General features: G+C 38.7%; 1 protein-coding gene across 3 annotated transcripts; it reads right to left on the bottom strand.

Moving 5' to 3' along the window:
• Positions 1 to 254: 254 nt before the first annotated feature.
• On the bottom strand, positions 255 to 26,098 carry slc38a9 (solute carrier family 38 member 9). Of its 3 annotated transcripts, none has more exons than XM_085167628.1 (16): positions 25,966 to 26,098; positions 25,723 to 25,794; positions 23,251 to 23,394; positions 21,602 to 21,731; positions 19,335 to 19,453; positions 19,144 to 19,207; positions 18,873 to 18,966; positions 17,397 to 17,567; positions 16,874 to 16,933; positions 16,199 to 16,405; positions 15,300 to 15,407; positions 13,772 to 13,878; positions 13,527 to 13,640; positions 9,496 to 9,644; positions 8,947 to 9,036; positions 255 to 7,928 (listed from the first exon to the last, which is right to left on the bottom strand). In XM_085167628.1, exons 3-16 carry the CDS (start codon positions 23,346 to 23,348, stop codon positions 7,763 to 7,765), a joined length of 1,677 nt encoding a protein of 558 aa, XP_085023754.1. In that variant the 5' UTR covers positions 23,349 to 23,394; positions 25,723 to 25,794; positions 25,966 to 26,098; the 3' UTR covers positions 255 to 7,762. The 3 variants fall into 3 exon arrangements, with proteins under 3 accessions (XP_085023754.1, XP_085023755.1, XP_085023753.1); XM_085167629.1 differs by having other exon boundaries at positions 25,988 to 26,089; XM_085167627.1 differs by lacking the exon at positions 25,966 to 26,098 and having other exon boundaries at positions 25,723 to 25,959.
• Between the last annotated feature and the right edge of the window lie 786 nt (positions 26,099 to 26,884).

The following is a 26,884-nucleotide window of genomic DNA, read 5'->3' as shown; positions in this document are numbered from 1 at the left end:
AGGGACATGAAGTACGATAGGATCTCTGGGAGAGTGCATTTACACTTTGCTGGTTTTTCCCTAGGTCGAAGCACCACATGGGAGTCTTCCACTTCCAGCTTCTCTAACCAGTGGCAGAGATTATACAATCCCAATCAAAAGTTTAAGACCACTTGAAAAATGGCAAAAAGTCATATTTTGCGTGGCTGGATCCTAACAAAGTTCCAAGTAAAGCTTCAACATGCAGCACCAAGAAATTGGAGTCAGACAAAACATTTTTTTTGAGCATGCAATTTATTGAAAACAATGCTTAAACTGAAACAGGCTGTATTACAGCTGATCAAAAGTTTAGGACCACACTCCAAAAACAACCCATAAACCCCCCAAAACAGAATTCAAAGTTCCAAACATGAACTCAGTAATGACTAGCTCCACCGTTATTGTTAATCACTTCAAAAATTCATTTTGGCATGCTTGATGCAAGCATTTCCATGAGGTAAGTGGGAAAAACTTCTCCAAGTGGTGAAGACAGACGCACAAAGAGCATCCACTGTCTGGAACTGTTGTCCATTTTTGTAAACTTCCTTTGCCATCCATACCTGTCAATGGAAAAATTGTACTTAGTAGTCAGTATAAGTTTTTAATGATAGAATACTGCATGATGACCTTTTTATGACTTAGACTGTTGTCCACTACAAGACTTGTTTCTGTTTTATAAATTCTTTCCCACAGCGATAATAGCTGAACAAGCAGTTTCACTCCTACCAGGAAGAGGAGAGCTGGACACTTTTATCTTCACTCCCTAATAAGAAGAGGGGCTGCGTCCTTCAGAATCACACACACACATACACCTAACATACGTAAGCACCAACATTCCTCTGTCTATTCACTATTGTATTACTTTTGTATATAAATAAAGACCAGGGCAGTGGCAGAGGGCGAGTCCCGGAGCCCTCACTCTCGTGCGAGTGCTCTGTGACTGCCCTTGCATGCAAGTAAAACTGTGTGTCTCCACTCTCTGACTCTCAGCTGAAGAAGTGTTTAAGAATATATCGCTTGACAATACCCAAAGGTTATCAGTTGGATTTAGATCAGGGGGACATGCAGGATGGTACAAAAGAGTGATGTTATTCTCCTGGAAGAACTCCCTTGTCCTGCAGGCATTGTGTAGCATTGTCCTGTTGAAAAACCCAGTCATTACCACACAGACAAGGGCCTTCAGTGATGAAGGATGCTCTCTACAACTGTGTTTCCCAAACTTTTGGAGCCATGCCACATATTTCCCATTAGAAAAATCACATGGCACACCACCAAACAAAAATGTAAAAAAAAAAAAAAAAAAAAAAAGCATATTGATAATTTGCGTACCAGGTATAGCAGAATTGGTTCAATTTGTCCCCAGTATACCTTTTTTGCTTTCTTACTTTACTTGCTTTAGTATTCATGCTAGGGCCTTCATTTGGCTCAGAATTTTCTCCAGGACCCATGTCAGACTGAGTACTTTTTCTTTTCAAATATTAATCTATTGCTATTAAGTGCTGCATCATTCTGGGGCGCCTGATCCTTTCTCACGGCACACCAATGTGCCGCGGCATAGTGGTTGGGAAACCATTTTTCAAGTGGTCTTGATCGGGACAGTATGTCCAAGGAAGGCAACTTTCTCTCAAACTGGGCATTGCTTTGATTGTTTTAGATTTGAGACATTGCACTAAAAGATTTGTGCAATGTGTTGCATTTTGAAGAGCCAGCAAGAGAATAAATCCATCAGTAAGTGTAAAGGAAATACACAACACTGGTGAGTGATATTGAAACTCTGACCTACCGGAAGTCTCCCTAACCTGCTTGTGCCAGAAAGCTAATCAAGATGGCAGTTATACATAAGACACTGTTTAGCATTAAGAATACACAAGTTTAACAGTATGTTATGAAGACATCCATAAGACAGACACTGAAGTTTTTCCTCTCAAGAGTGACACAAAGACCAAAAAAACTACAAGGGACTCTGTATATCCTAATAACAACAACACTCATATTAAGGTAGGTGGAGATTTTTTATTTATTCCTATTTGCGTTATGTTTCTCATACATTAGTCATTGAAGAAAAGTATGCTAAAGAACTTGTGTACACTTTAGTAAGCTGATATTTGAAGGAACATGAACATTTGTATTCAAAGGTATTTTTCTATGCTATTATAAAGGTCCTTGTCAACCATAACTGACTGTAAGACACGTTCAAGTTTTTAAAATCCTTTTAATTACTTAAAATGTTGAATGAAAGATGTGCACCTATTGTGGTTTAGCCTTTTTTCTGTGTGTTTTAGGGCAAAGTTATTAACTACACTGTTTATAAGAGAAACCCTCAGACACAGTCTAAAGTATCTAACATAAAACAAGCACCTGAACCATGGGACATAGATGAGTTTGCACAAGGAGCAACACGGTCTGAGCTGTTTCGTAGAGGGGAAAGAACCTGCAGACTAATACTAAAGGGGAATGCTTTCGTTTTTGTTTTTTTTAAACTCTGCTTCTGCTTCACTTTGATAGTCTTTATGAACATTGGATCCCAGGAACATCCCACAAGAATATATCAGTACTATTCAAGAAAAACTATCCAAACTAAATACAGTGTATGATGAGTTCCTTGTCAACCTTAACTGTATTTTTATATAGCCCACCTATGCACTGCAAACTACACAGCTGTGCATTAGTTGCCAGGATGGTTTCACAGAATGCACAGTCTTAAATTCAAGGAACAGGAGAGAAGCTCTGTATTTGTGTCATCCTGGGGAAGGATAGGGTGTATTTTTGGTTTTGCATGATTTGTTTTGAATCTTTTACAGTAATTTTCTTGTCTTACGTATTGTTTTGCTTCTTTGTTTGACAGCTATGAGTTTATGGTATGTTTTATTTGTGGAGTTTGTATTTTTAGTTATATTCCCCATAAAAGCTCCACCATTTTTACTACTTATTCTCACTTGCTAAAGAAGCAAGAGACCTTTATTAAAGTATAATAAAAGTATTTTGTCTAGTGTCAATTATATTGTCAGTTATATTGTTATCGTAAATTTTCAAATGTATATCGTGATAAATATTTTTGGTCATATCGCCCTGCTCTACTAATAACATCATGTACAGTAAGTAAGTACAAAACAACAACTACACTACACACTAACTACACAAGACAACACACTTCAAACACGGTAAACTTCACAAGTCTCTCACCTGTGAAAACTCACTTTCACCCTTTCTTTCGGTCGCTCACTCCTAAAACCTCCCCCTCTTCCTAAACAACGAAATGTCACGTTTCCATATATATTTTTGATTGTTTAACACAAATAAGGAAGGGTGTTTTTTTCCCTTTTTTGCTCACAAGCGGAGAGTGTTTGCTAGCGCTGTCCTTAGAAAACGCTGTTTTTACCGTGTCTTCCAGTAGTAAATGCCTGTTTTATTCAGGAAAAAACATCGCGTACTTACTTACATACTAACATACATATTACTAACATGCTTTTGATCATAACTCTGGTTTTACATGGCCTATCAACACAATTTAAAAACTGGTATATAGTTCCCCTAACTTTCAGTAGCTGTTGAAAGGATAAAGTTGTGGTATATCAGTGGTTAGAAATACCATTATTACTTTAGGATTAGTTTAACACAAAGTCAGGGCTGACCCGGTACCATTGCTGTGAGTCACAGTGCGCAGCATAAAGGTCCTTTCACATCGGACGCAGGATGTGCTGCTAATGCTAACTAAAAGCAAAGGATCCAGAATTTGTTGCGGTGGCTGCTGAGCTCTTTGGGTTTTTGATTCATTGAACTGGACATTAGAGAATATGTCCCCAAATCCCCAAATGTCAGTTCCATGACTGGGACAAACAAATATCTTGATTTATTTGGAGGGGGCGGAAACCTAGAATTAAATATAGCACATTATTAATCCATAAAGATAAAGGTGGCTTCTCCCTCCCAAGTCTCAGAGATTACTACCTTGCTGCTCAACTCAAAATAATTATACAATGGTGTGATGACACTTATGGGGCCCGATGGAAAGACATTGAGAATATGTGTGGGGTCATTCCAATACAAGCCTTGATAGGAGATCAGAAACTGGCAACAGCCTACCAGAAAGAACTGAACCCTTTCGCATCTTTTACATTGCTTATCTGGTTTGAGTTAGTGAAAGAACTAAATCTAAGGAACTACATTCAAGTACTTAAGTGGGTGGCTTATGACTCTGAGTTTAAACCAAACCAATTGGATTTACAATTTAAGAACTGGTCACATAAAGGCATTAATGTATACTGTAAAATACTGGATAAGAATGGCCTGCAAAGTTGTCAAACATTACAAGAAAAATATGAGCTAGGAAAAAGTGATTTTTTCAGATACCTACAATTATGGCAGTATTTGTCCTCAAAAGTGACTAAAGAAATTAATACACAATTCAATGAAATAATTAATCTGATTTCACAAACATACTATAAGGGATGTAAGTCAGTTACCTCTAAACTCTACCAGCGCATATTGAAAAGTAGGGGAACTTCAACAGATTATATAAAGGAAAGATGGGAGAGAGAGTTGTCCTCAGTTATAACTTCTGAGCAATGGGACAATATGTGTGAGACTGCCATTTCAACCTCATCCTCTGCATACTGGCGAGAATTTAGTTGAAAAAACCTGGTACAATTTTTCATAACACCAAAACAAATAACACGGGGAAATTTTTCATGCTGGAGGAGCTGTGGGGAAACTGCTGCATATTCTGGTCGTGTCGAAAACTTTCTAAATTTTGGGAAGATGTTATATCAAAGATAGAACCGACTATAGGGTTTAAATCAAAACAACGGCCTGTCATAACATTTTATTTAGGAGACCTACCCGAAGAATTAACAAGCAATGACAAATATCTCCTGAAGATTCTTACTGCTGCAGCAAAAAAAGCAATTACTCGTAAGTGGCTCTGTACTGACCCCCTGTTCTGGACAACTGGTTGAGCGTTGTTGAGGAGATTCATAAAATGGAAAAACGTATCTTTTTGTTACGGCTGAAAGCTAATATTTATACCACAAGATGGGACAAGTGGTTGAAATATATCCAAAATTAGAATGTTGTTTGTTTTTTTAATTTAATTTATTTTTTCTTTCTCCTGTTTGTGCCTACTCACATCTATATAAACTTCTGCATGCCTCTCCTAGGCTGCTCTTACATCTGTAGATGTGCTGTCAATTCATGAATATAAAGTCATGTTCTCACTGCCAGAATTGCTTTGTGGGAAAAAGCTGTGCTTTTCAGTCGACTGCTTGTTTTGTTATTGCTGTTTTTGGTTGTTTGTCGTTTTCCTTTTCTGTTGTAAAAATATGTAAAACCTTTATTAAAAACTAAGTAATGAAAAAAAAACAAGTATGCTAATTCATAACAAAGAAAGCTTTGTAACTATCCCCACTAGTGAAGACTGTCATTTCCAAAACACTGCCCCCCCCCTCCCCGCTGTTGAAAAGGCTGTGGAAGTCCCTGTGTTAATTTTAAATATGTTAATATTGTCTATTTTGTAAAACGTTCAGATTGTCTATTCTTATTTAATTCACTTAATGTACAGAATTCACCTGCTTGCTGCATTCAATGCTACTACTGCACATTCACCTAATGTATATAAAATATAATGTTCTTCTTCTCTCCCCCTTTTGCACATGTCGAGGAGCATGTCAGGTTACATTTAACTGCATGTTATACTTGTATAACTATGCATGTGACGAATCTTGAATCCTCCAGCTTCAGTGTTCAGGGGGGGGGGGGACTTCCCGCGTACCACTAGAGGGAGCCCATGTACCATGGTTTTAGAATGACAGACTGGATGAATGAATAGAGAAGCGACAGGAGGGAGACACTGGGGAGGATTTTTCTCAAAAAGGAAACACCAAATCACAGCTGACTTCATTCTTTAGCAATGGATGATTTCATCATCCTCAGTTACTAGACTCAGGTGAACGGGTAATAACTGAATAGATACAAATGGGTAACATTATGAAATCATAACATCTGCCTTGCACTTTAATGACTTGTGTGTGTGTCTGTATGTGTATAGAGGGCGACAGAATCAATTATTAGCCAACTATTTACAGTAAACATATTTACTTACTATACCATTTTAGATTAACTACAACAACAACTGTAATAGGTTTCGCCCCCCCCTGCAACTCTGAATTAGATAACCGAAACAAAATGAATGGAAAGTGTACTTGGTTCAAAGACAAAGTAATTTCAATTAAGCTTTATTTAGTGTAAACTGCTAGAAAAAAAAAGTCTTCAGCTGTATCCATTTAAAGATGATAAAATAATACAAAGTGTGGAGAAAAATAAATCAGATTTTGGTATGTAGGCTACAGGGAAAAAAAACCTCATAATAATAATAAAATAAACCAAACACCTAAAAAGTTTGACTGATTTGTACAGGTGACTTTCGCAGCACCTTATCTTCCCTCACACACAACATCACTCTGAACCAATCTGAAAACCCCACATTGACATTTATAATTTTGTTCACTATTATGACAGGACTTAATAACAGCTCAGTATTAACATGATAATACTGCTGTAATGTCTAAACGTTGCAATACTCACATAATAGCATGAGAAATACCAAGGTATAAACCAAGTAATAGCTTGTATCAACAATTGTTATGGCTGAAACATATTAGACTACAATGTGAAAGAAGGGGCCAAAAACTATGGGCATGGGTAACAAACAAAGATGCCTATGAGGCAAAACTAGTTATTAATAGTTTAATATTACCCTGCTATAACAATTATTAATACTGAGCTATTGCTTGCTTTTTTACCACAGTGCATCTTGATCCCCATGTGACCTCAGTGAATGCAATGTTACAGATGATAATGCCCACAGTACTAAAATTTGCCTCAAACCAAAATTATTTTTCACACTGATACTGATGATTAAAAATAACGTGAAAACTAAAGTTAATACAGACTCTTTCCTCGCACATAATCCCTTTAGCTATCCAACCATTAGTAAAATATAGTATATATTTAAAACAAATCAAGACAGCAATTAATTATCCTATGGTTGGGCCAGATGTTATTTATAATTTAAAAAAAAAAATAGCAAGTCAATACTTGATAGTTACCATCAGCAAGATATAACTGTGACTGCTGTAACCCAGCTCTATCAAGTTACAGTTGAGGAACTATAGAGAGCTAATGTTATTCAATTGGACTAGTAATTGTGTCCACATCACTTTGGCCTACACAGAGTGAATATTTATAGATCTTCACCTGTTAAATTTTCAATTTTTTTCCCACTAGATCCAGTTTAATTCTGACCGGTTCTGTTTTAGTTTTGAATAAAGTGCGCCCTTGGCTTTTTCCAAGGACACTGTTGCCAAAAAAAAAAAATGTACGGTAACCATAAACCCATTAACAAAATGCTCACACCCATCTGAAACATCTGTGTTTCAACACAGTTTAGAATATGGTATACGACTAGCGGGGCAGAAAAAAAGGCTGGATAACATGAAGGAAATAAAAATGAATGTATGCCAAACAAAAACACTGAATTCCTGTTATTAAACTGTATTACTGCCCTAATATTCAACTGTAACTTCTTGTGATAGGAAATTTAACTACCACAAACACAAACATTAATCTGAGTAGCTGATTTGATTCATCTGCCTTTCACACTTAAAGTTTCTTCAAATAATGTCAGGTTGCCAGCTGAATTCTTCTTCATATTTATTAATCTTAATTCTGAAAGATTAACTAGCCACTTCTACATGAAAAACTGAGCCACCAGGTTGGCCACACCCAGTAAGATTAGTAAACTGTGGGAAATTGCTGTCTTCCACCTCAGCATCCCCTGCCGTCTCAGGGTGATCATGTGGACTAATGCAGGAAATACAAACACTAAAGCCAATCCACAAATTGCTCCAGAAAACCTGCAAAGAGGAACACAAAGTTAAAACCACTACACCATTACAAGGAGCCAACTGGTATGCCAAACAACAATGGCCACAACAAAAAAAGGAAACATACTTGAATTTAGATTAAACTTTGTTTCTTTTCTTCCTTGCATAGGTAAGGATGAACATGCTAACACAGGTTTACCTTTTGGCCACTGATTCAAACCCTGGCGTATTGAGTGTAGTGTTGTTTGTTTTAAAGTAAAAAGTTTCAAAGAAAGATAAAAACATACTTTCTAATTCAGTTTATGCACAAAACATCTTAGATGCATAATTATACCTATACCTTATATCTACATATCCACGGGGCATACTGTAATTTTCTTTTTTCTTTTAGACAGGACATAAATGTAACTGCAAATATTTTACAACTCAGTGGTCTGCCTTTCTCAGAATCTTGAACTTTGTTCAAATACATATAAATAACTAAGACATTCAATTCTAATTCAAACTTGGAACTATCAGAATAGTTTTATTTATGTATTATTTTATTTATTAACTGTCACATTTTTCATACCATTTATGCCTTGATTTTATTGTTCATTTTTATATTATAATGACCTTTTTTTTTTTTTTAGCCTTTTATTATCTGTAAATTAACTTCAGGGTAAAATGACTGATTCTTATATAGTGCTGTTCTACTTTATACCCAAAGCGCTTCGAGGGTATGACAACAATTGGAACTGCTTATTCTGTGACTATTTTTCAAAAATACAAATATCTGTTTATTGAATTTTACTTTATTAAGTTAATCATCCACTTATTGCCATTATTATAACAATCTATTTCATTTATTTTTCAATCAAGTATAACCAATGTAGTCTTTAATATCAAACACCTCAATAATGTAAGAATGTCATCAAAATGTTTACAGAATTTCATAGCTACACAGTCAGTCTACTTTATGAAATGTTATTCAAGCTAAATTATTAAACTAAGACTAATTAGACTGTTTGTCTTCACATAAGTGAACGCAAAACAATTTCATACTTACCGTATGATGGATCCTATATTGGGATAAAATGTGGCCACCAGGACACCAGCTCCAACAATTAAGATGTTCAGTATCAGAACATGAAGGAAACTAAAGAAAAACAATATAACAAACTATAAATTGCTTACAGGCAAGTCATCGATCACTGTTTACCCAGGACATCATAAGGTCGTTAAGAGATGGCACACAAAGAAGTGGCCACATGAAGAAATCTGAAACATGCTTTTGTTTTTTATTAATTTATTTATTCGGTTACAATGTCATTTCTTTTCTTAGTCTTGTTTAATTAATAACAATTGGAGTAGAAACTGCAACTCTCTTATTACAGCTATGTACAGGAGCACAAAGTGCATCCCATAGCAGAAAACTGCCTGATTATTCCCACCGCAGACACAACAACTGAACAAAATTTAGCAGTTAAATTGAGAAATTATCACATTTTTTGTTTAAAATAAAAGAAACGTGGTCAGTTTCTTTTATTTTTTTCTTTTATGATCAGTTATCAGCATTGTTTTGTTTCCTGTTAAATGGAAAAAGCATTACTCTTACCTGGGATAATGATTTCCAAATAGTTGACCCATCATCTGAACCCGCACCAGATAACCCAACAGGGGGTATACAGTAATCATCTGGAAAAGCAAGAAGGTCCTAGCCACAAACACCATAATATCACTGCTGGGGAAGTTATCCAGGAAGTTCTGTGAGGGAAAAGCAGTGCAGTGTTTATAAGCTAACTTATGGTTGCCAGAAATCAGCAAATAAGGGGTTTTAATGTTCATATCCATGAAGAAACAAGCCGATAAAAAATTCTTATGGTTATGGTTCAAACAAAAGCAAATCATATTTAAATCTAAACAGACACAAAATGACTGATATGTCAGAATAAACACGATTTAGCCACAAGATTAAAACCACTGCCATGTTATGTACAACATACTGACCAACACATTCCAGTGCAATGCTCTGCAGCGATACCTTTGGTCCTGGTTTAGTGTGGATTCTACTTTTCATCTAAATATTGTTTCAGACCACACACCTAATGGAAGCGGGAACCCATACACCACAGAAACTACTCAGGAATTTCCCATTAAATACACACAAAATATAAAGTAAATAATGCCAGAAACCACAGAAGACCATTTAAAGCTACATGTACATGCTCCAACAGATCAAAACTGTTTCAGTGTACACTATGCTGAAACAAGCAAACAAACAGAAGGATTACTCTTTAAATCATCTATGTACATAAAAATCATTTTGAATGCTTAGTTTTTAACATTAATCAAATTGAAATGTATGAAAAAATTGGTAATACTGAAAAACAATTCCACTTACAAAGAATAGATTAAAAGAGTGTAACCCTGCAAGTTAATTATGTCAACAAAACCTTATTAGAGTCAGAAGTTACAACAACCAATTGTATGGTCCCTCTCTTCTAACATATTGACTGTGTTTATTTTAAATACATATTGGAGCAATTTAAGGAGTCCTCCCATGGATGGACTGTAACTAAAACTGGAAATTTTGTTCTGCTCTGTTGCCTCTGTAAGCTCAGCGTAGCAACGCAAACCATTTCTCAACCTTGAACTACTACAGCTGTCATACAGTAGTTCAAGGTCTACTGTGTGACAGCTGTAGTCAAACATAGTGACATTGCCTTAGGTAAAAATGTGGTGTAAAGGATGGGTATAGATTGTTAACAGTGACTACATTTTCAAAATTGTCCAGTAGTAACCATGTTAACCACTGAGCCCAGTTTATTAGTGTAGAAATGATCTACCTTTACCAGCTATATCTCAAAAGACTTAACAACACAGCAGATCAACACCTTTCAACACTATAGCAAAGCTATGATAAACTCACTTCCAACAAAGACAATCCATCTTTTGCCCTGCTCAGGGATAAACCAATGTAGAAGGTGTGCAATGAAAATAACAGGCCCCTTTACCCAGATACATCACAGATGGTAAACATCTGCTTCCACTGACTCATTTCAGGGAATAATAGTCTTCTTATATCTAGTGCATTGTGGGGGTTTGGGGTTCGGAGGTGCTTCGCCTCCGTGCTGGGGCTCTGGCTGGGCCTTGGGGGCTTCGGTCCTCGTCGGTGTGTCGCCAAGGTTGTGGGTGGGTGGGTGCACGGGGGCTCAGCCCTGGCACAGGGGGCCTCTTGTGCATCGGCCTAACTGGGGGGCTCTTCAACTGACAGGGAGGTTGTTCCATCCTTGCAGGAGTCCACTCTGCAGGTGGGGGAGAGACATAGGAGAGGTGGAGAATAAACTTAACCTGGGTGTCTGTTGTCTTGTGTAGTCTGGGAGATGATTGAATGTTGGGGTGGGTACAGTTTCCTCTGCGGCTTGGCAGTGCTGCTGCCGTAGGCCCCGGTCTGGATAGGCCTGGGCTCCCTTGCCTTGGTGGGTACCAGAGGACGGGGGTGCCTACTGGGGTCACCGTGGGAGCTGGCCCTAGGGAGGGGCATCCTCCCCTCTTTTCCTCCCCATCCCCGGCACCTCCCTCTTCCCGCTCCACCACACCCACCCACACAGGTAGGGCCTTGGCGTGCGGGTGTGTCACCAGGGTGCAGGGGAGACATTTCCCCCCCCTCTGTCCCCTTCTGGCCACCTGTGCCTCAATTTTATCTCACAACTTAGACATCCACATTACTCACACTCTCATAACACACACATATATATAGGGCCTTGAGGGTGGGCACGTTAACGGCGCCAGTGGACGGTCTGTGTATTCAAACCTACCTCTGGCGCCGGTGCCCACCTCTCAATATTAAATCCATGTAGACATTGAGGGTTCTCGGGAGGGGCTGTGCTAACACCTGCTGCTCTCTGGCAGCAGCACCATGCTCTCCCTTGTTTTAAATGCACTTTAGAGCAACAACGCAGCAACACTACACATGAGCGGGAGGAGGGAGGTATGGGGTCTTCACACCCCCCCCGCTCTCTACTAGCCATCGGGGCGGGGGGGCTGGGAGGAGATGTTGGCTGTCCGATTGGCCTCCCTGCTGCTGCGGAGCCTGGGACGGTCTGCTTGCCTCCACCCCGGGGGGAAGGGTAACATCTCTTGGGTCTGGGTGCTGTTTCCCCCTCTGGGGGCGAGGATACCTGGACCCGGGGTATAGAGTATGTTTGGGGAGTGTGATTGTGTGTACATGTCCATTTACGTTTATCCCTCTGTTGGGTGAGTGCTGAGTGTTTGTATATGTGTGCATGAGGGTGGGAATGCATGTCTGTGTCTGTGTGTGTCTGTTTGTCTGTGTCTATATGTCAGGTCGGGTCTTAGACTCCACCTCTCTGGGAACTCCCAGGCCCTCCAAAGTGTGGAGGCCTATCTCCCCTCACCACACTCCCTGCCGGTGATTGATGCCCTCAGGGGTCGGTGCATTGGTGGTTCTTGGTGTCCGGGGCTGGGCGCTCAGGTATGTACCAGCTCAATCCCGGTGGCTACTTGGCGGGGCCTGGTGCCTGTTGCTCGGTAAGGCCTCTTCAGGGGCGCGGGGGGCCCTCGGGCCTCTGGCCTCTGGGCCTGCGGCTCGGTTCACTCTGGCACAGCTGGCTGCCGGCAGAGCCGGCAGGCACGCCGGTGCAGCCCCCTCTAGCTTCTGCTCGGTGGCTACTGGGTGACCCCCTCGTCTGGGGATCCTCAGCCCTTCCCATGAGGGTGGCACAGATGCCCCTCCGGTGGTCCTCCTTGGGCTCTCGCACTCTGGGGCCTCTGGATGTCTGAGGCCTGGATCTCCTCCATGCCTGCTTCATGCCCTGAGGGACAGGGCTATGGCTCTCTACATCCTCTTGCAGACCATTACATGGGGAAACCATTTGAATACAAGCGCGCTGATCCACACAGGTGTGCACACGGGTGTTCACTATTCGTAGACTTAAATCACACCTTTCTTGGCTGCTACTTCAAAGCACATTGTGCGCTGTCTGTCCTGCGTGCTGCACAACAACATTCAATATTTAGTATTTACTGCTGTTTACACTTAGCTTGATTAATGCGATGGTGTTGTGTTTAGTATGTTGCTTTGTTTTTTTTGCTTGTTTTTTATTCTTTCTCTCTCAACAGGTGATCCAGGAGATTTTTTTCCCCTTTCTCACTGTCCCTCTTCCCTTCTGTTTTTCTTTTCCTTCCTCTTTCTTTCTCCCTTTCCTATCCCTCACTCATGTCTGTCCCGTCTGTAACAACTGAAAATAAAATAAAATAAATAATAAAAACAAAGGTCGATCAAATGGACCAATACGGCAATGCCATGATGATCCATTTGGCAAAATAAATCCATTGGGTGTCCTTGTTGGTCTTCAGACAACAATTCTGATGGCTAAAGAACCAAATGGGACAGGCAAAAGAAAAGAAAAAAAAATGTAGTGCATTGTACTGAACCACAGCTACCTGAATACACTTTTTGAGATTGCTGCTGCCAAAAGACATTTAATCGGTTATTAAATCGAAGGGTTTACTTGCATCTTTAAGTGGTAGTGGGTATAGGGAAAATATGAGCATTTTTCATATGGTGAAAAAAAATGCATACATAAAAATTATTTAAAAATAACAATAAAGTGAAAATCTTACTGGCTGAATGCAGTCTTTAAAAAGAGGAGGAGAGGGAAAAGCAGCAAAGATCAACACTCCAACGTACAGGTAGGTTAGCCCCACTAAAAGATAAGCCACAGACAGGTCACGCACCTGAAAACATACCAAATTTACCTTAGATGCATCAGAATTAAAACTTTTGATACTGAATTGTGTCATCTAAATGCAAAAACCAGATTTGAAGAGTACTAATATTTGGAAGAACATGGATAAATAACACTCACATTGTTCTTTTGGTCCTTGTTGTTCTTCATTAATGTGATGATGCAGTTGTGAATGAAGAAGGCCAGAGTGAGAACACCAGTGAGCTGAGGGAAGAGCAATCTGAACTCTGAAAGATCATAATTAAAACATAGATACATTCTTTAATGTAAAGAAACTGAGAACACACACAGACACACACGCATCAGGCATAACATAACCATCTGCCTAATATTGTATTGATCTGCCTTATGCTTTCAAAACAGCCCTCACCCATCAAGGCATGGACTCCACAAGACCAAGTGTGCTGTGTTATTTAGCGCCAAGATGTTAGCAACAGATTTTTCAACTGCTGCAAATTACAGTGTGGGGCCTTCATGGATCGGACTTGCTTGTTCAACACATCACACAGATACTTGAATAAATTAAGATCTGGGGAATTTGGAAACCAAGTCAACACCTCAAACTTCTTGTTGTTCTCCTCAAACATTCCTGAAACATTTTAGCTTTGTGACAATGCACATTGTCCTGCTGAAAGCACCGCAGCAATCAGGGAATATAGTTTTTATGAAAGGTTACATATGGTCTACAATGCTTAGGTAGGTGGTATGTATTAAAGTAACATCCACATGGATGGCAAGACCCAAGGTTTTCCAGCAGAACATTAGCCAAACCATCACACTGCCTCTGCTGGTTTACCTCGTGCCCATAGTTCATCCTGGTGGCAGAATGAAGCAACGCACATGTACCCGGCCACCCACGTCAAAGAAAACATGATTCCTCAGATCAGGGCACCCCCTACCAGTGCTCCATGTCCTAGTTCTCAATCTTACATGCCCATTCTTGGCACTTTTGGCAGTGGACAGGTGTCAGCATGTGCACTCTGGCTGATCTGAGGATATGCCCCATATGCAGAAAACTGCAATGTACTGCGTATTCTAACACCTTTTTTATCAGAACTAGCATTACGTTATTGAGCAATTAGAGCAACAGCAACTGTTGGATCTGTTGGCCAGCCATCCCTCCCCTTAGCACTAGTGAACCTTAGCTGCCCATGATCCTGTCACTCGTTCACCACTGGGCCACTTTTGATAAATACTGATTACTGCAGACCAACAACACCTCCACAAAAAAATGCAGTTTTGGAGATGCTCTGACCAAGTCATGCAGCCATCACAATTTGGCCCTCATCAAATCTTGTCAAAATCCTTACATTTTCCCTTTTTTACTGCTTCTTACATATCAGCTTTGAAGATAAAATGTTCACTTGCTCTGTCAGTGGTCATAATATGCCTTATTACATGGCTCCATAGGTGTACAGCCAATGGACCTTCGTTTTGCACCTCAATAATATAATATTTAGATTTTCAGCTGGTGTCATGACTTTTTGCACCCCCCCTTTCTTCATGTCCTTTTTCCCTGTGTTATTTCATATTATTACACAATTTATGGACATCTTTGGTGTCATTTCTTTCAGTTGTTACCAATATCTACACATACATCTACATTCCTGTTAAAAGACACTCAAAGAAGCATTAACACCAGTTTTACCTGGAACATAGAATTCTGTTTTGTCAAACCAGTGGAATTCCAGGTGAAAGCCTAGGCGGACAGCTTTGACAGTGACCAATACAATCAGGTAGACCACTGATATGGTGCCTGTACAAGATGGATGAATGACATCAATACGTTAATGAATGAATTGCTGATGCAACACAGAAAGCAGATTAATCAAGCCCCACAGTTAACAATGAATTGATGTATCTCTACTCTGCATCAGAGTATGCTTATTTAACTAAGTACAAATGTTAAATAAAGGCAAACCATGATCAGTATTGCACTTCACCACTCATTCACCTTTGAGCAAATGTGAAATTCTTAATGAGAAGACACCAGTCTTAACTCCATGTCTACAAAGAAAAGGATCTAGCCATTTTTTCGAGCCTTCAGTCAAAATGATGTGACAAAAAGAATACATTTCTATGCTGGGCCCTTTTTAATCAAATGCCAGCAGTGCGTTGTAAAGAAATTCCAGTACACACTATTTACGAAGCCCAAGTTTTCTGACTAATCTAAAACAATGCGACTGCTGTTGGTAAATAGAACGGTTCTTATGTAGCGCTTTTATACTCTACTCGAGCACTTAAAGTGCTTTATACTACAATATGCCTCCCCCACTCATAGAAGTTTTCTTCTAAGCTTCGGTACTTTCTATCTAACATTCATACACATCCTCACATTTCGATGGCTGCATTGAAGAGCAACCTGGGATTATCTTGCTCAAGGATATTTTGGCATGCAGACTGGAGCAGCCAGGGATTGAAAGATAAATGAGAGGACAATGCTGAAAAAAACTGTAAGCGTTTTTTTTTTTTTCATCTGGATAATCCTGATACATTCCCACCCAGGTTGGGGTGGCTGTGGCTCCAGTCAACCTCTTGATGTCTTACCCAGGAAAGTGAATCTTGCAAAGAAGGAAGCTGAGCGGAAGCAGAGCAGTGGAAGAAGCAGAATGATGAGATAGAAGGGGACAGTGTTGGTTTTACTCCAGTAGCGTTCAAAAGGGTTCACATCAGACATATTTCCATTGTCACTGAGGAAAAGGGTGCTGATGGTGTTGTTCCCTCCAGGGTTAGTATTTTGGTAAGGGCAGATGACTGGTGAACAAATTAACAGAATATCATCAAACACTGTTAATTAACTGGGTAACACAAAATTATAAAATGCACCAGATCAAAGGCATAAAGTACATCTTTGTTTACAGTCACATGCTTTTCCAGTCTCCTTTCGCTTTTTGCCTAACCGCTGTCTGTTTGGTGGTCTTTGTGAGGAGGTTCACTAATATTATTTCATTCCAAACATTTTGCCCCTAGATTTAACCATCAGACATTCCCAGACTTTTATTCCAAAACTAATTCTAACTTTAATAAAAATCTGAAAACAGACTGGAAATACGGGCCAAAAAGCTTTAACTTTTACAATATTTAGTATGCAGGTGGTCTATGTCGTCTTTACAAAGCAGTAACTTTGTGATTCCCTGGATGTGAATTATTTACTTGGAATTTATAACCTTTTTTGAAAGGTATATGATAAAGCTGAAACTTTGCATACAGCAAGTGACTTACCCTTTTCTGAGCCATTGGTTTCCAACTCTGAATCTGACACATTGATATTGTGAACATGGTCTATGGACAGAGAAGAGGAAGCCATCGGTTAAGAGAAACGAGCCTTCTTGCAAAAGCCAAAAGCTTGATAAAGCAAATAATGAATTTACATCTTTCTGCACAATGTCTTTGTGTAATGCAAATGTCTTCTGTGCAAATTTCAGAGATCTTCTCAGTGTTTCTTGCCTTGAGTGGTAACTTCTGTGTATTTAAACAGAAATTGAAAAATAATGTAACAATATCTTTTAGATCATCTAATGGCTTAACCTCAGCGAAAAAAAGTTATTACAAACATCAGGCCCACTATGTGTCATATTACCACAGTTAATTAAAGCTTGCAGAGCTGTGAGTTTTGGTTTTGCTTAAAATGTTTCTGAAGTCACTGTGCTGCACATATGGTAACATAAACAAGGATTAACATGTCAAACAATAGTATAGAATGACATAATTCCACTCTTTTGCAGATAAAACCATTGTTTCTTACTGTAAATAAACTGTCCAGTGTTGAAGAGGAAGTTGGACATGAGTACCCAGTAGACTACCATAGCTCCAACAAGTGACACCATAGAGAACATCAAGCTGGACCACTGACCAACTTTTCCAAAATAGTACTGACAGACATCAGGGAATTCCCAGTCTGATGTGTCCACACAGGCTAGGAGAGCACAAAGAATAATTACAGAGGTAAATACTTGGTTCCCAAATATGATGTTAATATATCACAAAAGCTTTTCCATAGTACACAGTGGTGACAAACATGAACTTTATGAGCTAACATTCTTTTGCAAAGTCATTTAGTAAATGCAGCAGCATAAATTGTTTTTTTGATTCAGGAATAATGTTTGATAAGTTCAGTGTTAAGCTTCACTATTTTATTTAGGCTGAATTAATTTGCTCTGTACCTTCTGTCTTAACAATAACTTCTTGTAACTATGCCAAAAATATACCGGTGCAACCATGATCTAAAAGCAAGTGTTTAGATGTATTAACAAGACTGCACATTCGCATGTAACAAGTAGTTAACTCATATTTATACAAATACATTTTTTTTTTTTTTAAATCTCTCATTTCATCTAGTTATCCATTTCACTCAGGAGGAAATATCCTAGATATATGTACAAAGCAAGCAAAGAGCTTTTCAAGTTAAATTGATGGAATTTCTTTGACTTGCTGATACAGTCAGCACATTCCATGTCCACCTGCTAAGAGCAGACTTCAGTAAAGGTTTGAAACATTATAAGTAGGTAAGATGAAAGCTGTTGCTGCTGTCTTCAGGTGACGGAGTGTAAAAGCTTTTAAACTACAGTAGTAAGGAATACTCCATAGGTCAGGCTCTGACTGATATTAAACAGAGCAAATACAGCAGTGACATTCCTGTACAGTGATCACCCAAAAATGTAACACTTTGCAGAAGACAGACTTGTCTTCATAAACAGCAACTTCTGATAAATCCCGATAAATACATTAGTTTTCATCATGCATTTGGGGAATAAATTGCTCTATAGATCAGGTTCTGAATGATACTGGAACAAAACATTCTGTAAAATCTTTATAATGCAGACACTGAAAAAAAGTGTTGGGCAGAGAATAAGAGGGAAAAAACACTTAATTTTAAGTATAAACAGGTACTCTATTTTTTAAATTTAAGGGTAAATTTATCTTTCTGGCCTGCAAATTATAAAGAGCATAATTAATCAGTTATGCTAAAGTGAATGACAACATATTAAAGAAATGCTAACAACAAAAAACATAACTGCTCTCTCACAAAGAACCCTATACAATGTGTATGTTGAGAATTTGCCATTGGCCTTAATTTTGCATACTAATATGGAATGGAAAATATTTTTCTAGCATTTGAGATCTGAAACAAGCCATTGTGAACTAGGTACTATTGTAAACTTTTAGAAAGCTGTTAGTATTGGTCTATTAATCCCAAACCTAGTTTGTAAAAATGACTTACGTATTGACTTTGGTGATTTGAGGACAATATAACAACAATACAGCATCAGCAGGCCTATGAAGATGACAATGAAGACTCCAAGAGTGAAACCAGCCTGAAATAAAGTTCGAAATTGTATATTCATTTTGAGCTTTTGGCCTCTACACTAACCTTTATTTGAACAAAGTTCTCAAACAAAGGTTGTTTTTTTTTTGTTTGTTTTTTTTATGTGATTTTAGGTGTGGTTTTGAATGAGCTGAAAACATCAAATATGTAAACTGAAACACATCACCTGCTTTATACCCCAAGGCATGCTGAGTATAGATGTGCCCATCATTGTGTTCCATATAGCAAATCTGGGACAAGAAAAAAAATAAAATAAATCAAAGCAGTTAAATGCATCCAGTTAACTACAAAGAAAGCATGTAGCTTACACATGCATTTGTGCAGTGGATTTCACATTTTACTACTGCTAGGGCTTACATGGTGATGATACTGGGGTTTTTAGAGGTATGGTCACTGCCTGGGACCTTGAAAGCTGTTCCCAGTGGACTATAGATGTAGATCTCATCTGGCTGGGGAATCACGTGATCTGGAGGACTCTAGAGAGGAAAAACGGAGAGGTGAAGGTGAAGATTTCAGAAAAGTGCATGTCATGACGTCTTAGAATTACAAAGATAACTTTAATGGCATTCCACTTATTAAGGTAGGTTTGCTTCATTTTCAGATCTTCAGTTTGTAATTCAGTGTTACTACAAAACTTTGAAAAGAAGAAGATTAGGAGATAGCTGATAACCCCTTACAATCTGAAGTTATAACCATGTAGCAATAACTTTTTTTTTCTGTGAGAATTCATGAAATGAAAAGCAACTATGTGCTAACATATCCAGTGGATGGAAACATAATAGCAATAGAAAGGCAAATTAAAATTATTTTAAGTAAAAATAAAAACAGATGATAAGAGAAACAACAATACAGATGCTTTGACACAGGTACACTGCATGGGACAACCAGGGCTTAAAGTGGATCTTGGAAGGTGGGAGAATCCCAAGATCTGATGTAGCAGTGCAGCAGGAAAAATGACTCACCTCAAAATGAACAAGTAGCTTTGTACTCTGAGCTCTGGTAGTTTTTACAGATCTGTTTTCTTTTTGGACAGGCTATGTGATCAATTGACCTGTACTGCCTCTATGGCTCTAGGGCAGCTTTTTGTGGATTTAGCCAACTGGATTTTCCAATACATTCTGACATGTTACATGCCCTATTGATCTATCATGGCTTCCTTCCAAAAATTTGGAACTTTAAAAGCATTAGTTAAGGTTATCAGCTTAAACTTATGACTTCTTTCAAGTAATATAAATTATTACAGTCCATAATACCAATTTATATAGCCTGAGATCGATCACTGATCAAAGACCATTGATCAAAGACGACTGATCAATGGTCATGAGTACCATTTACAATACTGTGATTGCAGCCATTATCCAACTCTGTGAATGGTACTCATGGCAATTGATCAGTGGTCTTTGATCAGTGGTTGTTGATCAATGGTCATGACAAGTTGCATATTAACTATCAAGGAACTTACCTCACACCATATTGTTCATTAAATGGGCTGGTTTAAGTTATTGTGCAAATACACTGTTTATAAGGTTGGGGAAACCTGCAGTCAGCTTAGACCAAAGAAGTCACTTGGATGAGTGACGAAACCTTTCTCCCACTGAATACGCTACGTCCAGATGAACATAAATTAAACCCCAAAAGGTTGATTATCTAGTGCCTTCAAAAAACATTTTATTAACTGGTGACCTGTCCAGAGTATATATACCCTGTCTCTTATGGCAGCTGGGATAAGCTTCAGTGCCCTGTGGCCCTAATTTGTATAAGCAAAGATTGATAAATGGATGGATATTTCAGCTACAAAATACTGTTACTTGCTAGAAAAAAAATCAGACAGCTAAGTACAATGAAAACATATTTACTGAGCTCTTTTGGAAGCGTAACACAGTATATGGCATTACCTGTGTCTTCCAAAGAAAAGCAACTTTGCTTACACTCAGTGCCCTTTTGTACAGCTAGATGCTAAAGGTAATCTATAATTTTATGCAGATGGGAGTAATCTCTTCCACGGTGACAGTGCTCAAAATTAGCGCTGTATGGAGGAACTAATAGCTAGTATTAAAATTACACAAGTTATTTCAAGTTAATTTCATAAATGTTTTGGGCAAATGTGTTAACACCGTTTTGGATTAACACGTTTGCCATTGTTGGAAAACCACTAGCATTTATGTGAATTTTCTTTAACTTCCTGAAGTTTTTATTTCAATTTCTGTTAGGGTCATGAGACAGTGAATACAAGGATTCTTATATGTGTCTATGTGCCAGTCAGTTTTTTGTGACTACATACTCATCCATGAAAACTTTAAATTAGGAATCCCTACTACATCACGCGGTCACCAGCTCTCCATGCCTGTGTCTACAACAAAGAATAATCAAGGCTTTCTAAAGGCTTTCACGCCAAAATGCAGTTTTTTTTTTTTATTATAGCCATGCAATGAATAAATGCTTTTAAAATTGTATTTAATAATATTGAATTTGTCACCAATCTGTTGGTCAAAACATGTCGTAAGCTTTATGTTGCTACTGTGTTTTGTTTGGGGTTTTTTTTAAGTGGTTTGCACTTGGCAAATTTTTTGCCCAGAAGCTATGGTTGTGATGCATTCATGGTTGTGACAACAAACTCGACCTACCAATTGTCGATCAGAAGACCCCATGAGTCTGCTGTAGTAGTGTAATCTGCTGTTGAGTACAGCAGCCTCCGCAGATACTGTCTCTTGAGGGCCATCATTTATAATGTTCTTGCGTTCCACATGGAAAGGCCTGGAAGATGTCAATAAAAATCATGCATTTTTCAAGTCACGTAAAAACACATAATTTCTTTAATTTCACTGCATACAGTAATTATTTGCACAATTTACATTTTTATATTATTTAAAGTATAATATGTTACAATCAGATAAGGCCTTATAAACAGTTTCTCACAAAAGTGAATACACACCCCACATTTTTGTAAATATTTTGTTATATCTTTTCATGGGACAACATTGAAGATCATGACTTTGATACAATGTAAAGTAGTCAGTGCACAGCTTAAAACAGTGTAAATTTGCTGTCCCCACTAAATAACTCAAGACACCTTCATTATTGAATAAACCTCTGGCAACAAAAGTGAGTACACCCGTAAGTGCTCTCACACTCTCTCATACTGGTCACTGGAAGTCTAACACGGCACATCATGGCAAAGAATTCTATGAGGATCTGAAAAAAAGAATTGTTACTCTACATAAAGATGGCCTAGGCTATAAGAATATTGCCAACACCCTGAAACTGAGCTGCAGCACACTGGTCAAGACCATACAGTAGTTTGACGGAACAGGTTCCACTCAGAACAACCTCGCTATGGTCGACCAAAGAAGTTGAGTGCATGTGGGATGTCATTGTTTGGGGCTGCATGAGTGCTGCCGGCACTGGGGGGCTACAGTAAATTGAGGTAACTATGAATGCCAACATGTCCTGTGACATACTGAAGCAGAGCATGATCTCCTCCCTTCAGAAACTGGGCCATAGGACAGTGTTCCAATATGATAACAACCCCAAACACACCTCCAAAAAGACCAGTGCCTTGCTATATAAACTCAGGGTAAAGGTACTTGGCTGGCCAAGCATCCACCAGCTCCATGATGTCATCATGGAGGAGTGCAAGAGGAATCTAGTGGGACCCTGTGAAGCTCTAGTGAACTCCATGCCCAGAGTTAAGGCAGTGTTGGAAAATAATGGTTGCCACACAAAATATTGACACTTTGGAGACAGTTTGGACATTTTCACTTAGGGGTGTATTCCTTTTGTTGCCAGCAGTTTAGACATTAATGGCTGTATGTTGAGTTATTTTTAGGTGTCAGCAAATTTACACTGTTATACAAGCTGTACACTGACTACTTTACATTGTATCAAAGTGTCTTATTGTCAATGTTGTCCCATGAAAAGACATAATAAAATTTCGACAAAAATGTGAGGGGTGTACTCACTTTTGTGACACACTGTAGCTTGACTAAGAAAATTCATGCATTAAAGCAAATATATTTGAGATTTGAGAGGTTCTAATCATTGTGTGAACTGGATTAAAACTCACTAACACAGGAAATGGTGCTAGGAAAATGAAGCACTCACACATCTCACAACTAACATCTTAGTATTTGCTTGCTAAGTGAATTCCAAGAAGTCAAGGTAATAAAGCAGCTTGTTTATTATCTAGCAATGAAATGAACAACATAAACCTATGGCATGTGACAGGCAAGAGAGAAAATGATTCATACTTTGTACTGATTAGCACAGCATTTACCTTTTAGTTCTCAAGTCTAGCGAATTTGTGGAGTCTCTTTGCAAGTAGTCCTCTCCAGTCTGCTCTGAACTCAGCAAAGGCCTGGAGTCATCCTCCATGATTCTACTGACTTGCAGCTCTAGCTTCTCAACAGGTGTCACCTAACTGGAAGCATACATGTTACAAAATCTAAACACATACAACCACAGCAAACATAAGATATTGTTTAGTACAATTGTTTGTTTAATTGTGTGCAGATCAACATTTTTCAAGGTAATTTTTGAATGTGTGGGTCTATATTCCAGATGTGCTTACTTCACCATTTTGTAAAAATTAACCCATATTAAAGTAATCCAGTGCAAAAAATAACTATTGATAGTTCATTTGGCAAACGTCATTTTCACAACTGTCAACAAAAACGGTTTTAAGCAAGGCTCATGTTGCTGCAAGGATGTAACTTGGCTTAACACAGTAGCTAGTCCCATTAGGACCCCTCTTCCTTTGGGCCGTCAAAAATCTGTTAATTTTAAAGCTTTGAAAGCAGAGTACCCACAAGAGCGTGAATCTGCTGCAGCACAGCATTGCCAATGCTATGAACTGCAAACGCCTGTAGAGTGAAGATTGCTGTAAAGGTCATTAGGAGTCCACCGCCCTCTCTGCAGAGGATCAACTATCGAAAAACCCACACAACCCTCGACAAAGTCTGTTCACACTTCTACCCTGAAGCTGCAGGTATAGAAGTGTGAAATCTAGGACCTGTAGACTAAAGAACTCAATGCCATTAGACTCCAAAACACATGACAGGAGTTTATAACCTCAGATTACCTCAATCTACATTCCTGCACACTAAATCGCATTCTCACAGCTGTCTTGAACACCAACTGCTGTCTGCTGTACATACAACTGATGTAGTATAAATATGTACATAGCTTTTAAAGCTCTTTTTTAAAAATCTGCTGTGTTGTGTATCTCAGTACTGTGCATATGACAACATTTTGAAACCTGAAACTCATCTCCTTCCTCATTTCCCTTTTGAATAAAGAGACAAATGAGGAAGAAGCTTCAAAGCCATTCAAGGCTTCAACATACAACAGCTATATAAAACTTCTGAGCCACTCCACAATTCTTCATATTTTGCTTCCAATGATCCAGACGTTCTTTGAGCAATAGCTCTCCAGGCTTTCTGAAAGTCTTTCAAAGTTTCTCTTCTGGTGTTGGCTGCATTTTCACTCACTTTTAATTCAAAACTAGTACCTGGCCTTTCTCAGAGGAATGTCTTTTTGTTGTTTGTTAAGCCACTTAACATTGTCCTATGAAGCATCCCATTAAAAAAGCACCTAACTCAAGGGACGAGCCAGTGGAAGGATCATTGTCAAGAAGCCATTCCTATGGAAGGAGTAAGGAGTAAAGCATACGGGAAGGCCAACATACACAAAACTCGCATGAAAAATAAGTGACAACAGGTCTTGTGGGTTGATGAATCCGAATTTCAGGTTCCTGGTTTATATCGTCATGAACGGCTTTATTTTTCAAATATCACAATGATCCCAAACCATAGAGTATAAGAGATGCACATCAACTACTGGTTTCTCAAATTCGATGTTTGATGTTTCAAGATGAGCATTCTTGGAGGAAGAATGCTTCCTCCAAGAGTGTGGACTAATACCCCCGTATTAGTCCACACTCTCATTGGCTTATAACCTGTATGTCACTAGCGAGTGAGAATGGCTGAGATTTAATTTCACAGGTAATCCTCGATTCTGAAATATAGAATGACCACGATTTACAAAACAGATTCACATGACAACAATGCTAACCACTATGCCACCCTTACAAACACAATTAATTTTTACTTTACACAAAATGAGTGAGTGAGCTCAAACTCAGCAGAAAGTAGTATTTATATAAACTTCTAGAGGACATAAAGTCTCCTTGGAACCACATATATTGCCATCTGATGGTATTCCCAGAGCACAGACCTCACAGAAGCAGTGCAGGATGTCTTAACAGAATGGAATAAAAGGCAGCTGACATCCAAGGGCGAGCTTTGGAATGTGTTTTCATATCAAATATCAATTTTCAAGCTTTTTAAAATTGTATAATTTCTGTTTTACATTAAATCACCACACTTATTTCACATTTTCTTAGGAAGAGCTTTTTGTTCTGCCTTTAGCGACTTAACCTCATAAACATAGTTTCGCCATGCACGTGACAACACAAATATTTATCTGGACAAAGTAACAAGTCGATACTGAGATAAAATAATCCATAGTGAATTCCTTCTGAAACCATATTTCTACACAGATACGTACTTAGTGTAAATTTTAAAGATTCTTATACTCAAAGTCACGTACAGTAAAGCTCAGACACTTTAAACACCTTAACGAGTGAAACTGCTGAGTGTGCAACAAAGGCTGGTAGTTGAATGGCAACGTTTCATATCTAAAAATCTCTTTTTTAAAAAAAGATGTGATGCTAGGCTTGCAGACTCACAGTCTGCAGTGAAGTGTCCTCTCCTCGGGTCTTCAGCTCATCTCAGTTCTGCTGTCTCTGCTATTGTTTCACCTCAAAAGTTGAAGTGAAATCAAATATCAACACAGTTGTTATTCATTTTTAAGTCTAACACCACCGGTGATATCAGCTAAATATTATTCCGAAAAGAAATAATAATTAATTAACAATTATACACGACTAATGAGCCGAGCAGCGGCGTAGAGGAAGAAGAACTTAATTTACAAATACTCAGCAGTCTTCCTACTGGGCTTAGTGACGACGACGTTGTTGGTTTTCTTCCTGTTCCTCTTCTTCTTCGTATGTATTTAGGCCGGACGAACGCTATGCCGCCCTCCACCTTCCTCTTCTTCTTCTACCGTTAGGGGTCGCCACATATTTTCTACAGTGGTGCACCACGTTTCTGGATTTCTAATGCGACATAAACCATTTAATGTTTGCTTATAAATTTTCCAAACAGTTTGCCAAGCCTGGTTATGCCCAGCATTCAGGTACCATCAGTTGGGTGAAGGTGTAATGAGTAATTAAATCAGATTCTCAGTTTAATAAATAATATCAAGCAACTCAAACTTTCATGTGCTTCAGTCTGTATTGCTTCCAGTTATTGTCTATGAGAACTGGGCCATTTAAGGTTTGAGCATGACAACTCTTTAGAAGTTAATGGCCAGTGACTGCAAATAATTGCTGTTGCAACAGTACTTGATCTTGGTCAGATTGGTCTGAGGCCAGGACAATGTCTCATTTTGACACTGCCCCAGAAAACTACATGGTAAATGGAAAAGGACGTTTACAGATTTACTAGAAAGAGCAATGGAGATGGAAAGGCTGTGCATCAGGTTAGAATGATTAAGAATAAAATAAGAAGATAGAGAAGGAGGGATAGTGGAAAGCTGTCAAGGCTCTCTGTGTGGCAGGTGGAGTAGGACCCAAATGCAAGACTCGGAAACAGAGAAGGTAAACTAAGAGGCGGCTTTATTGGTATATGTGTGTGTGTGCGTGTGTGTGTGCGTGTGTGTGTGTGTGTGCGCGCGCGCGCGTGTGTGTGTGTGCGTGCTTGTGTGTGCCTTTACTTTTCTAATGCATATTACAGAATGTAACACCTGCATATGTGTAAAATGACAAATGGCCACCCCATTTGATTTCC

The sequence above is a fragment of the Neolamprologus multifasciatus genome, chromosome 7, assembly GCF_963576455.1.
Source record: "Neolamprologus multifasciatus chromosome 7, fNeoMul1.2, whole genome shotgun sequence".
In the NCBI taxonomy this organism is placed as follows: Eukaryota; Metazoa; Chordata; class Actinopteri; order Cichliformes; family Cichlidae; genus Neolamprologus; species Neolamprologus multifasciatus.
Note: the sequence above shows the minus strand (reverse complement) of the source record. Positions and strands in the feature narration are given on the sequence as shown.